Source organism: Mesocricetus auratus, unplaced genomic scaffold, assembly GCF_017639785.1.
Source record: "Mesocricetus auratus isolate SY011 unplaced genomic scaffold, BCM_Maur_2.0 Super-Scaffold_100054, whole genome shotgun sequence".
In the NCBI taxonomy this organism is placed as follows: Eukaryota; Metazoa; Chordata; class Mammalia; order Rodentia; family Cricetidae; genus Mesocricetus; species Mesocricetus auratus.
Window position 1 is genome coordinate 993,090 of NW_024429231.1, and position 12,431 is coordinate 1,005,520.

The 12,431-nt window shown below is 51.0% G+C and overlaps 1 protein-coding gene across 2 annotated transcripts; it reads left to right on the forward strand.

Moving 5' to 3' along the window:
- Window positions 1–3,285: 3,285 nt before the first annotated feature.
- Klk5 (kallikrein related peptidase 5) lies at window positions 3,286–11,565 on the forward strand. Of its 2 annotated transcripts, none has more exons than XM_040736206.1 (6): window positions 3,286–3,422; window positions 3,667–3,753; window positions 6,089–6,353; window positions 8,153–8,409; window positions 8,569–8,702; window positions 11,149–11,565. In XM_040736206.1, the coding sequence occupies exons 2-6, from the start codon at window positions 3,681–3,683 to the stop codon at window positions 11,302–11,304; spliced, it is 885 nt and encodes a 294-aa protein (XP_040592140.1). In that variant the 5' UTR covers window positions 3,286–3,422; window positions 3,667–3,680; the 3' UTR covers window positions 11,305–11,565. The 2 variants fall into 2 exon arrangements, with proteins under 2 accessions (XP_040592140.1, XP_040592141.1); XM_040736207.1 differs by having other exon boundaries at window positions 3,295–3,422; window positions 3,670–3,753.
- Window positions 11,566–12,431: the final 866 nt, after the last annotated feature.

Sequence of the window (12,431 nt, forward strand, 5' to 3'; positions counted from 1 at the left end):
TCCCTGATTTCAAGCCATACTACAGAGCTACAGTTATAAATGCCACTAGGTATTGTCATAAAAACAGACACATTGATCAATGGAATCAAATTGAAGACTCAGACACAAATCTACACACCTGATTTTTGATAAAGAAGCCAGAAATACACAATGGAAAAAAGAAATAATCCTCAACAAATGGTGCTGATCTAACTGGATGTCTACACGTAGAAGAAAGCAAATAGGTCCATATCTATCAGCCCGCACAAAACTCAAGTCCAAGCGGATTAAAGGCCTCAACATAAGACCAGGTCCACTGAACCTGACAGAAGAGGAAGTGGGGACTAGCCTTGGACGCACTGGCACAGGAGATGGCTTCCTGAGCAGAATGGGCACTAAAACTGACAATAAACTTATAAGTGCATATTGGCTGTTAAGGAAATGATAACCAGGCTGCAATCCACAGACCCAGAGAGGCTAGGTAACTAGGAGGGCTCAAGCAGGGGTGAATGGATCTCCCTGGGAGGGGGGAAATAGAATAGATTTTTGCTGATGGAGTGGGAGGGGAGGGGGGGAGGGGGTGCTGAGACCCACAGTCAAACATCAGGCAGACAGAGAGCCCAGGTTGGAAGTCTCCCCAGGGTCCCTCTCTGAGCTTAGGGAACCCCATCCGTGCAAGATGCTAAGGAGGGACTGTGGGAGCCAAAGGAGTCAAGGAAACGTGGAGAGCAAGGTCTGTGGAGTCAACTAAGCAGGGCTCTGCGGCTCACAGAGACTAAAGGGGTAAGCAGGGAGTCTGCATGTGCGTGTGCTAGGTCCTCTGCGTGTATGCCACGGCTTGGTGGCAGTGGGAACAGAAGCGTCTCTGATTCTTTCCACAGCCTTGAGAACCCCTTTCCTCCTTGCCCAGCCTTGATGTAAGGTTTTGTGCCTGCGCGTGTTGTATCTCGTTGAGTTGTGTTCGGCTGGTGTCCCGGGAGGCCTGCTCTTTTCTGGGGGAGGTGAGGGGGTGGGTGGATCTGGGGGAAAGAGGAGGGAGAGGAAGCTGCAGTTGGGATGCATTCTATGAGAGAAGGATAAATAAAAATGTAAAAAACAAGCAAGCATTGGCAGGGGTGGGGATCTGGGAGGAGCTGGAGGGTCAGTGAGGATGAGTATGACCAAAAGGCATTGTACACATGAATGGAATTCTGAATGAATACATTTAGAACTGTTTTTACAAAGATCTGTCCAGGGGCTGGAGACGTGGTTCAGCAGTTGAGAGCACTGGCTGTTCTCCAGAGAAGCCAGGTTCAATTCCCAGCACCCACACGTTGTCTTACAGTTGCCTGTAACTCCAGTTCCAGGAAATGGGGCTTCCTCTGGCTTCCCTGGGTACCTGCATGCTGCCTATGCAGACTAGCTGGCAAAACACTCACACACGTTAAAAGCAAACCTTTAAAAAGAAAGGAGACACTGCTAGAATTAAAACAACTGAGGTATGATGTAGCTCAGTTGGTAGGTGCTGTTATTCATGAAGCCCTGGGTTTGATCCAAAGCATTGCATTAGGCAAGCTGTAGGGGGACATACAACCCCAGCACTCAGGAGATGGAGGCAGAGTCTGGGGTCCAAGGTCATCAGCTATGATGTGAGTTCAAGACTACAGGAAACCTTGTCTAAAAGAATGGTAGTTTAAAGCTAAATGTGGTGGCTCACACCTGCAATCCGAGCCCTTGGAAGGCTGAGGCTGGAGGATTGCCACGAATTAGAGGTCAGCCTGGCCTACGGCACTAGATGTTATCTCAAGGAACAAAAATGGGCCATGGAGACCGCTCAGTAGGTAAAGCACTTACTGCCGAGCCTGGTGACCTCAGGTTGGTCTCTTAGGCCCCCGAGGTAGACAGAGAGAACCAACTCCTGTCCTCTGCCCTCCATTTGAGCATGCACATTCGCACATGCACACACAACACCAAATTGAATACTTAAATGATAGAGTAATAAGTAAACTATAATATAAAACAGATTTTAAAAACAAAACAGTTAACAACTGCAAACTGAACCTAAAAGGCCATGTAAGTCAGAACAAATACCAAGAGAGAAATGGGTTGCTGATTTTGTAGCCTTAATATATGAAATACAAATTCCTAGAATCACACTAAACCTCCATGTGGGATTTGCTGTTGGGCTTCTTTTCCTGTGCAGTAAAGCCACCCCAGGCTCTAACACCCCTGCTGGAATCTGCACATCTTCATGGCTGTCGTTTATGGGGAGCAGGTTTGTGCCTGGCTTTAGGCGATGGATGCTGGGCTCCCACCTCCCTGTGGGGATGGAGAATGGAGAGCTGAAAGAGAAGTCAGGACAGAGAAGAGGGCAAGTGAGCTGCCCGATGGCAGGATCAGGCAGAGAGGGCTGGTGCTCTCCTCGCCATCCAGTGTCCCATTTCCCGAAGCACCGGAGCCACCCACCTCTGGCCCTGGCTCCTGGCCTCCTTTTCCATTACCATGCTGCCCTACCCAGCTGCGTCACCCGACTGTGTCATCCACGTCTGGCCGTGCCGGCTGGACCAGGGCACCTGGTGGAGGCAGCCTGCTTCCCTGCCTCTTGCTGACCCTTCGCCTGGGACCCTGTATGGGGAGTAGAAGGGGGTCCTGGGTTTCAACTGCAAATGGTCTTGTCTCCCCTGCCCAAACGACACGGAGGGTGGTGCAGTGACAGAAAGGGACAGGGACCCGAAAGCAGAGAGATAGAGATGAGAGGCAGACAGAGAGGTAGAAAAAAAAGACGGACGGACGGGGAGAGACAAGACAGGAAAAGGGTAAAGCGGGGGGGGGCAAGGCATAAAGAGGAGAGGAGAGATAGTACAGAGGCCGGGGGAATCCGTGACTGAGAGACAGAGACCAGGACACGCAGGAGGCAGACAGAGAGAGACATGGGGACAGAGAGGTGGGGAAGACACACTAACAGATGCGTTGGATGTCAAATGCTGACAGACTCTGGAAGGTCCTGCGAGGACTAACAGCTAGACCACAAGGCAGAGGGGTTTTAAAAACAGACGAAGACGGAAGGAGAGATGGGAAAGGAGACAGAGTTGTAATGAACGAGTGACACAGGAAAAGGAAAATAAGAAATCCTCGCTCTAGAAGAGCACCTCTGAGCTCCTGCCTGGCTGAGGCCCCCTCCCCATCCTTGGGGCCAGGGAGGGAGGGAGTGGCACTAGGCGCTGGGTGGGGGGTGCTCCGGGGGTGGAGGGGAGGGGAGACAGGAAGAGTGAGTGCCGGGGCCCAGACTGACAGGAAGCTCACTGCCAGGGAATGTGCCCCGGGGACCAGTGGGTGGTTATATCACCAGGTGCCAGCGGAGAGGAGGGGTGGCTGGAAGGCTCAGGCCACCTTGAGAAGTCTGCAGCTACAGTGAGAGCCAGACCCCCGCCACCCACTGCCCAGGGCACCAGGGACAGTGGCAGGTGAGGCCCGGGGAGGGGTCTCAGCAGGTGAGGGAGGAGAGGGGCCCTGCCTGGCTCTGTCTTATCTTGTGTTCGCCCTGCCTCTCCTCACTCCACCCTCACAGACTGTAAGATGCTTGCAGTCCTCCCCTCCACTGCTGGTCTCTGAGGGCTAAGGGCGAGGCTGTCCATCCCTCTGTGATGCCTCTCTTCTAGAGACACCGGGCACAGGTGAGGGAAGTGGGCTGAGACCTCTATTTCCTAGCAGGTGCAGCAGTCATGGCAAGGGCAGGACATCCCCGGAAGTGGACAATGGCTACCCTGATTGCAACCCTGCTTCTGGGGGTCTCAGGTAACCAGAGTCCCTAAGTGTGGGGGGAGAAGCTGCCGCTGAGGACCAGTGGGTGTGGCCCTGGGGGCAGGTGAATGTGTGTTTGTGCCTGTGTGGTTACACAATTGAATGTGGGCCCCGTGGATGTGTATGTACTGGCGAGCAGGAGAGGGCATCTATCTTGTTTTTTTGTTTTTGTTTTTTGAGGCAGAGTCTCACTGTGTAGCTAAGGCTGGTCTAGACCACACTATCTAGACCAGGCTGGCCTCGAACTTGTGGCCAGTCCTCTTACACCTGCCTCCTGAGGGCTAGGATTGCAATTGTGTGCCATCAACTGTTTTTGCTATTACTGGTTTGTTTTGTTTTTTTGTTTATTTTACTTTATTTGTATGGATTTTGAATTAAGCATGCCTGATGCCCAAGGAGACCAGAATAGGCAGGCTTCAGACCCCCTGGAACTGGAGTTGCAGGTGACTGGGAGCTGTCATGTGACTACTGGGAATCACATCCAGATCCACTGCAAGAGTAGCTCTTAAATACTCAGCCATCTTTCCAGGCTCCTTATTTTTAGTTTCCGAGACATAATCTCACTTTGTATCCTAGGCTAACCTAGAACCTGCTCTATAACCCAGGCTCTCCTGGAGCTCACTCTGAAGCCCTGTCTGGCTTTGAATTCTACCCTCCTGCTTCAGCTTCCCAAGTTCTGAGGTTGCAGATGTGGGCAAGTGGGTATGGCCCGTGACTGTGCATGGCAGATGGCACTGACCCTTTGAGCTGGTGCTGCATCTGTGTGGGTGCGCTTTCCAGGTTGGTGATGCTGCTGTGCATCTGACTCAATGTGTCTCCTTTGTACTGCAGTCTCTATGTCTGGAATGCAGTGAAGCTCTGCTCATCACTGTGAAAATATACGACCCTTGTGTTTGCAGATAGCCCCTTTCCCATGTGACGGTATTTGTGGTCCTGTGGCAGGTGGAGCCTCACATGTGGGGGGCTGTGCATTTGGGGCGCTGTGAGCGCCGCTGGATGTGTGTTCAATGCAACTGTTTTTAGGGCTCCCGGCCATGCCTGGGGGAACCAAGAGCAAAGTGACTGTAGATGGTAGTAGCCATGATTCCCTCGGCTGTGCCAACCTGGGAACCAGACACAAATGTCCTTTAAGTGTGATGTGCCATCATTCCCGTGTGCAGAAGTGTGTGCAGTTCTCCCGTCCACACATACCTGCCTGTCACTCAGATGCTGGTCAGGGGTATGAGCTCCTGAGGGAAGGCGCCTGACACTCAGGAGCAGGCGCATTTGTTCCTTGGAATGTGCCTGTGGGTGCATAGACTACTGAAGCCCCCTTCTCTAGTTCATTAGCAGGAACATGACCAGTGACTGGCCTGTGGGGATGGGGGAGGCAGAAGGCATAAAGGTCTGTGTGGGAATTCAGAGAGTGAGTCATGCTGTACCCCTCCAGAGTCCCCTCTTTCTGTCCCCCTCCTTAAGTTCCACCCAAGAACTCTGACTCCACCCACTGTTTTCAACCAAGTCCCTGGTTCTCGCCCTGTTTCCCTAGGTTCCATCTTGCTATAGGTGGCTCCAGAGGTCAGCTCCACCTCCCCTTCCAAAGTCAGGACTGATCACCCCAAGTGATCTTGGCCTCACCTCTCCATAGACTAATTCCCGGTCGCCAGCCGCCCAGGTCTTAAACTTGCCATCCTGGTGCCTCAGCCTCCTGAATCCGTGGGTGACAGGCTTGTGACACCAGGCTTGGCTTGACTCCACTTCTGGAATGAGGTCCCAAACCTTAAGTTTGCTCTGCCCTTAAGGGCTCTTGTGTCCCAGGGAACGCCCCCTCCCCCGGTAACACCAACCGAGTTCTAAAGCAATGTCTGGAATCCTGAGGCACACAAAAGTGCTAGGAGCCCACTAGAGCTGGGGATCTATCCGTCCACAACCCTGGTTCCCTGACGGAGTTACCACCTGTTTGCTCTTGTTCACAAGGGCCTTCCCTACAGCCTTGGCCCTTTCCACACTGCCGTGACCCCGCCCTACAGACAGGGCCACACCTGACTGACCTGGCCCCACCTCTACTCCTTGGTCCCACTTCCACAGCCCTGACCCAAGCCTTCCGGCCTAACCTCACCTCTACAGCTCTGTTGTCCACATTCTAGGACTCGTCCTTCAGCCCTTGCCCAGTCCCTGGCCTCATCTCCACATCCCTGGTTCCAGTTTCTTATCCAAGGGCCTGGGGCATCAGGTCAGACAACGTGGTTGGTTCCAGTTCCTGACTCTGAGAATACCCCTGCATCTAAGCCCCTTCCCCGAGTTCAAGCCCCACCCCCAAGCCCATTCTCCACCCACTCTGTATTTCCAGAGCCTGTTCTTGCTGAAGATGTTTCCTCCTGTGGCAACCCCTCTGGCAATGGGCCCTCCGGAACTAACAGAGACCTCAGCAGGGAGTCCGAGTCAGGGGAGGACACCCGGTCGGATAGTAGTTCTCGCATTATAAATGGGTCAGATTGTGAAAAGGATGCACAGCCATGGCAGGGCGCACTGCTGCTGGGACCCAACAAGCTGTACTGCGGGGCGGTGCTGATCACTCCACAGTGGCTGCTCACAGCCGCCCACTGCAGGAAGCCGTGAGTACAGCCCTAGTAGAGGGCATGGGACAAAGCTGGGGACAGGAGCAGAAGAGAGATCCCAGGAGGGGACTGGGAAGAAGGGAGAAAGAGTGGATAAGTTCATGGATGGAAAGATGGAAGAAGGAAGATGGGTAGAAGGAAGGAAGGGAGGGAGGGAGGAAGAAAGGAAGGAAGGGAGGGAGGGAGGAAGGAAGGAAGGAAGGAAGGAAGGAAGGAAAGAAGGAAGGAAGATAGGAAGATAGGAAGGAAGGTAGGTAGGAAGGAAGGAAGATAGGGAGGAAGGAAGGAAGGGAGGAAGGAAGGGAAGGGAGGAAGGAAGGAAGATAGGAAGGAAAGAAGGAAGGGAGGAAGGAAGGGAGGGAGGAAGGAAGGAAGGGAGGAAGGAAGGAAGGGAGGAAGGAAGGAAGGGAGGAAGGAAGGGAGGAAGGAAGGAAGGAAGATAGGAAGATAGGAAGGAAGGGAGGAAGGAAGGAAGGAAGGAAGGAAGATAGGGAAGAAGGAAGGAAGATAGGGAGGAAGGAAGGATGGAAGGAAGATAGGAAGGAAGGAAAATAGGAAGGAAGGATGTATTGATTCATGGAAGGGTAGATTTGTGGATGGATGGGAGTTTGGAAGGAGGTTGGAAGGATGGATGGATGGAAAGATTGAAAGACGGAGACAATAGCATGAGGATGAGGTCATCACTGGTAAGAGGGCTGATCTAGGCATGGGAGGCAGGGATAGGTGAAATCTGGAGCTAAAAGGAGATAGATAAGAAAGAGATTGCAATAGAGGTAAGGAGAGAGACACAGGCTATAAAGATAATATAGAGACAGACATGTGGAGTGGTTTGGAATGGAGGTGGGATTAGAACCTATGAAGACAGAGATGAGATTAAGAAGGGGTTGGGTATAGGGCTTGGATTGGAGAATGGATTGGGGTTAGAGTCAGGAAAGTGGTTGAACCTGGTTGGATTTGGAGATGGAGAGAGTTGGGTGTGGTTTGAGACATACATGTGCATGGTTTTGGGCTGGGGAAAGAGTACTGTTGGGGTTGGGCACACATGCATTGATGGTTTAGGGTAAGATGGAATTAGGGTTAGATCTAGAGTGGAGGTTAGGGGAAGTGTGGTGGGTAGAGAGAAAGACAGTTGACAGAGTTAGGGCCAGGGATGGGTGTAAGACAGAAGGTGTAGCTGGGTTTGTTTATGGAGTGAGGGATGGTTAAACACTTTGGGGTTGATTTATTGTCTTATCGTTACTTTGCTGTTTTTGAGAAATGATCTCATGTAGACCAGGGTTGCCTCAAACCATCTATGTAGCCAAAAACACCTTGAACACCTGATCCTCCTGCCTTCATCTTCTAAGATCTGTGTTTCCAAGTCCTGCTAAGCTGGTTACATTGAGTGCAGGGCATAAAATTTGATTATAGATAGACAACCCCAAGACACAGACTTGGGACTGAGAATGCTCAAGCTGCTGGTTGCTGGAGGGCACATACTCAGGTTGCAGTTAACGTGAAAGATGAATGCAGATAGGAGCTGGGGATGGGGGTGCACACAGGGTAGAGACTGATGGAGTTAGGGTTGATGATGGTACAGAACTGTGTTCAAAATGGGTAGAGTTGGGGTTAATAGTTGGGCTGAAGACAGGATTGAGTTGTGGATGAGGATAAGAGGGAGGAAGGTTGGCGATGGGATCAAGTTGAGTTGAAGATGGATGATGTTGGGTTAAGGATGGGTTAGAGCAGGGATTGAGACTGCCTTGGACAGGTGGTCAGAGTTCTGGGCTGGCAATAATCATTGCCATGTTCCTCAGAGTGTACAGAATCCGTCTGGGCCACCATTCCACGTCACCTGTCTACGAGTCTGGGCAGCAGATGTTCCAGGGAATCAAATCTATCCCCCATCCTGGTTACTCCCACCCTGGCCACTCCAATGACCTCATGCTCATCAAAATGAACAGAAAAATCCGTGACTCTCACTCAGTGAAGCCCGTCAAAATTGCTTCTAACTGTCCTGTCCAGGGGACCAGGTGCATGGTGTCTGGCTGGGGGACGACGAGCAGCAGCCACAGTGAGTATGCTGGCTTCTCCTAATCCCCGCGTTTCTCGCCAACTCTTGCCACATAGCCCAGACTGTCCTGTCACTCGGGCTTGGGTAGCAGGCTTGCCCCACCATGCCCAGCTGTGCTGTCTCTCACCCTCTGCCCCTCACGATGCTCTTGTTTGACAGATAACTTCCCCAAAGTCCTCCAGTGCCTGAATATCACTGTGCTGAGTGAGGAGAGGTGTAAAAACTCCTACCCCGGACAGATAGACAAGAGCATGTTCTGCGCTGGTGATGAAGAGGGTAGGGACTCCTGCCAGGTAAGAACTGGATGCAGCTCCATTGATCCAGAAAAATCGCTGAGTGCTGTTTATGTGTTTTTACATTTGTGTGAGCACGTGCGTCACAATGTGTGCATGAGTGTCAGAGGACAACACATGGAGGTCTGTGGGTCCCCAGGACTGAACTCAGGCTGTCAGGCTTAGCAGCTCACACCTTTACCACTGAGCCACCTCACCAGCCCATCAAGCGCCATACAGATCCCCTGAGCTCTATTAAGTACCAAGACCCTTATTTTCACAGAGCTCATGCTCGCTGTTCTCCGATGGACACACGGTTTGAGCCTCCACATTCGATTTTCGGTTTTCATATAGGAAAAAAAATTAAAAATAAAAGGAAACAGGCCACGACTTGTCATCTCAGATAGGTGGGAGGCTGAGTTGGGAAGAATAAAATCCAAGAGCCAGCATAGGTTACACAGTAAGTTCAAGGTTTACCCGAGTAACACAGTGAGACCCTATCTCAAAATTAAAAGTGAAAATGAAGCTAGGGGTATGGTTCAGTGTAGAGCCCCTGCCTAGACCCAGCCAGTGAGGGGCCTCTTGGCATGGCTCAGAGGTAGAGTACTTATATAGAATGCTACAAGGCTTGAGTTCCGTCTCTTGACTCACAAAGCAGTAAGTAACTAAGGAGGTGGAATTAATATTAATAGCATATTGTATTTAATTAATTAATATGTGATGTCTCTATATTCTCAAGTGACACTTGTCAGAATTTAGTTAACATATAATAATTATAAGCATACCATTTACACACAGGCAGCCAAAACACAATGCCTTTTACCCTGGAAACCCATTTCAGTTTTCCAGACATACTTCAATTCCCATATCACAATTCAGGTCTGGAAGGAGAGATCAAGGCTGTTCCTTGTGGCCAAATAGGTTGTGCCCTGCAAAAGGTGTTACACCTCAGGGGGAGGTCCCCTTTACATAATGGCTATCAAAGTTCTGTCTTCAAGCATGTGATGGGTAAGTGTCTGATTTTACGTAATAAAAATAAGCCTTTTAAAAAATGTACAGTAACAAGCCGGGCGGTGGTGGCGCACACCTTTAATCCCAGCACTCGGGAGGCAGAGGCAGGCGGATCTCTGTGAGTTCGAGGCCGGGCTGGACCGATAGCCTCCAAAACAATACAGAGAAACCCTGTCTTGAAAAACCAAAAAAAAAAAAATGTAAAGTAACAACTTAAAAAGAGCTCCCTTGGTCAAGAAACGTTACAAGCAGTGCTATTTCAGAAGGTTGTGTGGAGTCACTAGAAAAGACAATGTTGCACGATAAATAAAAGAAATAATCCATCACCACAGACAATGCAAGGACCAGTCTTCATGGTGTCATGGGGAGGGCTTCCTTAGACAGGATCTGTATAAGCAGGACCTATCAGACACCCTGGAGCCAGACTCATACAGGCTAAGGGCGCAGAAAAGACCTGTGCAAAGGCAGCAACGTGGGAATTTGGCTCATTCGAAGAATGGAAAGGAATCACTGTTTCCTGGCACGGCTGTGTCGGGGGAAACAACGGTTTACTAGCTGAGGCATCCTGAGGGGGATCCCTGAGCCTTGCTGGCCAATCAATAAGCTCCAGGCCAGTGAAAGACTGCCTCAAAAACAAGATGGACAGTGCCTGAGGAAGGATGTCTGACCTCCACCTGTACACACACACACACACACACACACACACACGCGTGTGCGCACACACGCACGCAACAACAACAACAATAATAAACAACCACTGGCTCTGTGTCACCGGATTTACAGGCATGCACTCATTAGCACAAGCAGCAGCTATCGTGAGCCTCACGTGCAGGTCCAGAGAAGCTGACTAATGGACTCAGAACTCAGTGAAAAGGTTTAAAGGAAAATCATGGAGACGGCGTCTGGGCCTCGTAGCATAGGACTATCATCCCAGTCATTTAGAAGACTGAGGCAGGAGGATCACAAGCTCAGCCCAGTCTGATCCTGTCTGAAAACAAACAACAACAGCAAAACATGAACAGAGGGAGGAAAGAGACAAGGAAAGCAGGGGAGAGGAGGGATGAGGGAAAGCGGGAGAAAAAAGAGGGAAGGGAGGAAGCAGAGACAGACAGACAGGCAGGCAGAGGAGGAGACGGGAGGGAGAGGAGACAAACTAGAAATCTGGTGAGGAGAAAGCGGATGAGGAAGCTAGCAGAAGCTGGGAGGAGGTTAGGGTGTTGGCTAGAGCCTGGCGGGTGGGCCACCAACATACAGTCTGAACTGGACTGACGTACTGACAGCGTCCTTTCTCTCTGCCTCTGTCTGCTTTACCTGCGTTGAATGCTGTCTGTCCTCTCCCCCTTGCTTGTACCTGCTTTCTGTGTCCCCGCCCTTCTGCACCTACACGTGGTGCTGGGTATCTTGTTCCTTCTCGTTCTACCTCACCACATGTCTGCCTCCTTTCTTTTCCCAACAGGGTGATTCCGGGGGACCTGTGATCTGCAACGGCCAGCTGCAGGGCCTTGTGTCCTGGGGTGACTTCCCCTGTGCCCAGCGGAACAGGCCAGGTGTCTACACCAACCTTTGTGAGTTCTCTAAGTGGATTGATGACACCATCAAATCCAACTCATGATCCACACCAGCATCACCCACTGCAATGCGGATGCTGCAGACAGTTTCCAGTCTCCCCAGACCAAGATCTACGTCTCCTGGCATCAAGATCCTCATCTCAAATGGTGGACTGGCTGTTTCTATAGCCAGACCCTAGGGGCACTTCCTGGAATGACAAGGGTGGGGTTCAAACCCATCATCCTCAATGGATCCATCCACAAATCCAGAGTTGAGCCTTTTCTGCAGCCATAATTAGACCCAGAAATAAAACCCATGGGAAGAACCTCCTTGGTATTGTCTCCTCCTGTGCCATGCAGCTGTGGGCAAGTGTCTGTCTTAGATACGTTTCGATTGCCTGCTAAGAAGCCAACACTTACAGAAGGAAGAGTTTATATGGGCTTTCAGTTCAAAGGGTTAGAGTCCATGACCCTTACTGCACTGCAGCAGGTAGGGAGGTAAGATGCTGAAGCAGTAACTGAGAGCGCATATCTTGAGATACGACCACAAGACAAACAGAAAGCTAACTGGGGGTGGCACAGGCGTTTAAAACCTCAGGCCCCACCCAGAGACACACCATTCCCAACCAGACTGTCCCTCCTAATTCTTCCCACACATTTCTACCAACTGAGGACCAAACATTCAAATATACGGACCTCTGGTGACACCACAGTGGCTTCTCCTCCAGGACAATGCACTTGCATGGGTCCTTTGGTGACCTTGCATTTTCTTTTTTTTTTTTTTCTTTTTTGGTTTTTTTTTTCAAGACAGGGTTTCTCTGTATTGTCTTGGAAGCTGTCCTGGAACTCGCTCTGTAGACCAGGCTGGCCTCGAACTCACAGAGATCCACCTGCCTCTGCCTCCCGAGTGCTGGGATTAAAGGCGTGCGCCACCAACGCCCGGCGACCTTGCATTTTCTTAACAAATAGTAACTGTCTATGCCTGTGGCCGAGCACCTGGCAAATGCAACTTAAGGGAGAAAGGGCTCATTATCTCCCACAGTCCGGGGTCCAGCCTATCACAGTGGAAAGCAGCATCTTGAGGTGGCTGGTCCCACTGCAACCAGTCAGGAAGCAGAGATGAACACTGCACTTTGGTGGCTCCCTCTTAGTCAGATCGTGATCCCAGCTTATGGGCTGGTGCTGCCCACAT

Coding starts and splice junctions, on each gene's coding strand:
- Klk5 (XM_040736206.1), top strand. CDS start 3,681: ATGGCAAGGGCAGGACATCCCCGGAAGTGGACAATGGCTACCCTGATT. Junction 3,754..6,088: donor CCTGCTTCTGGGGGTCTCAG/GTAACCAGAGTC, acceptor CTGTATTTCCAG/AGCCTGTTCTTGCTGAAGAT. Junction 8,703..11,148: donor AGGGTAGGGACTCCTGCCAG/GTAAGAACTGGA, acceptor TTTTCCCAACAG/GGTGATTCCGGGGGACCTGT.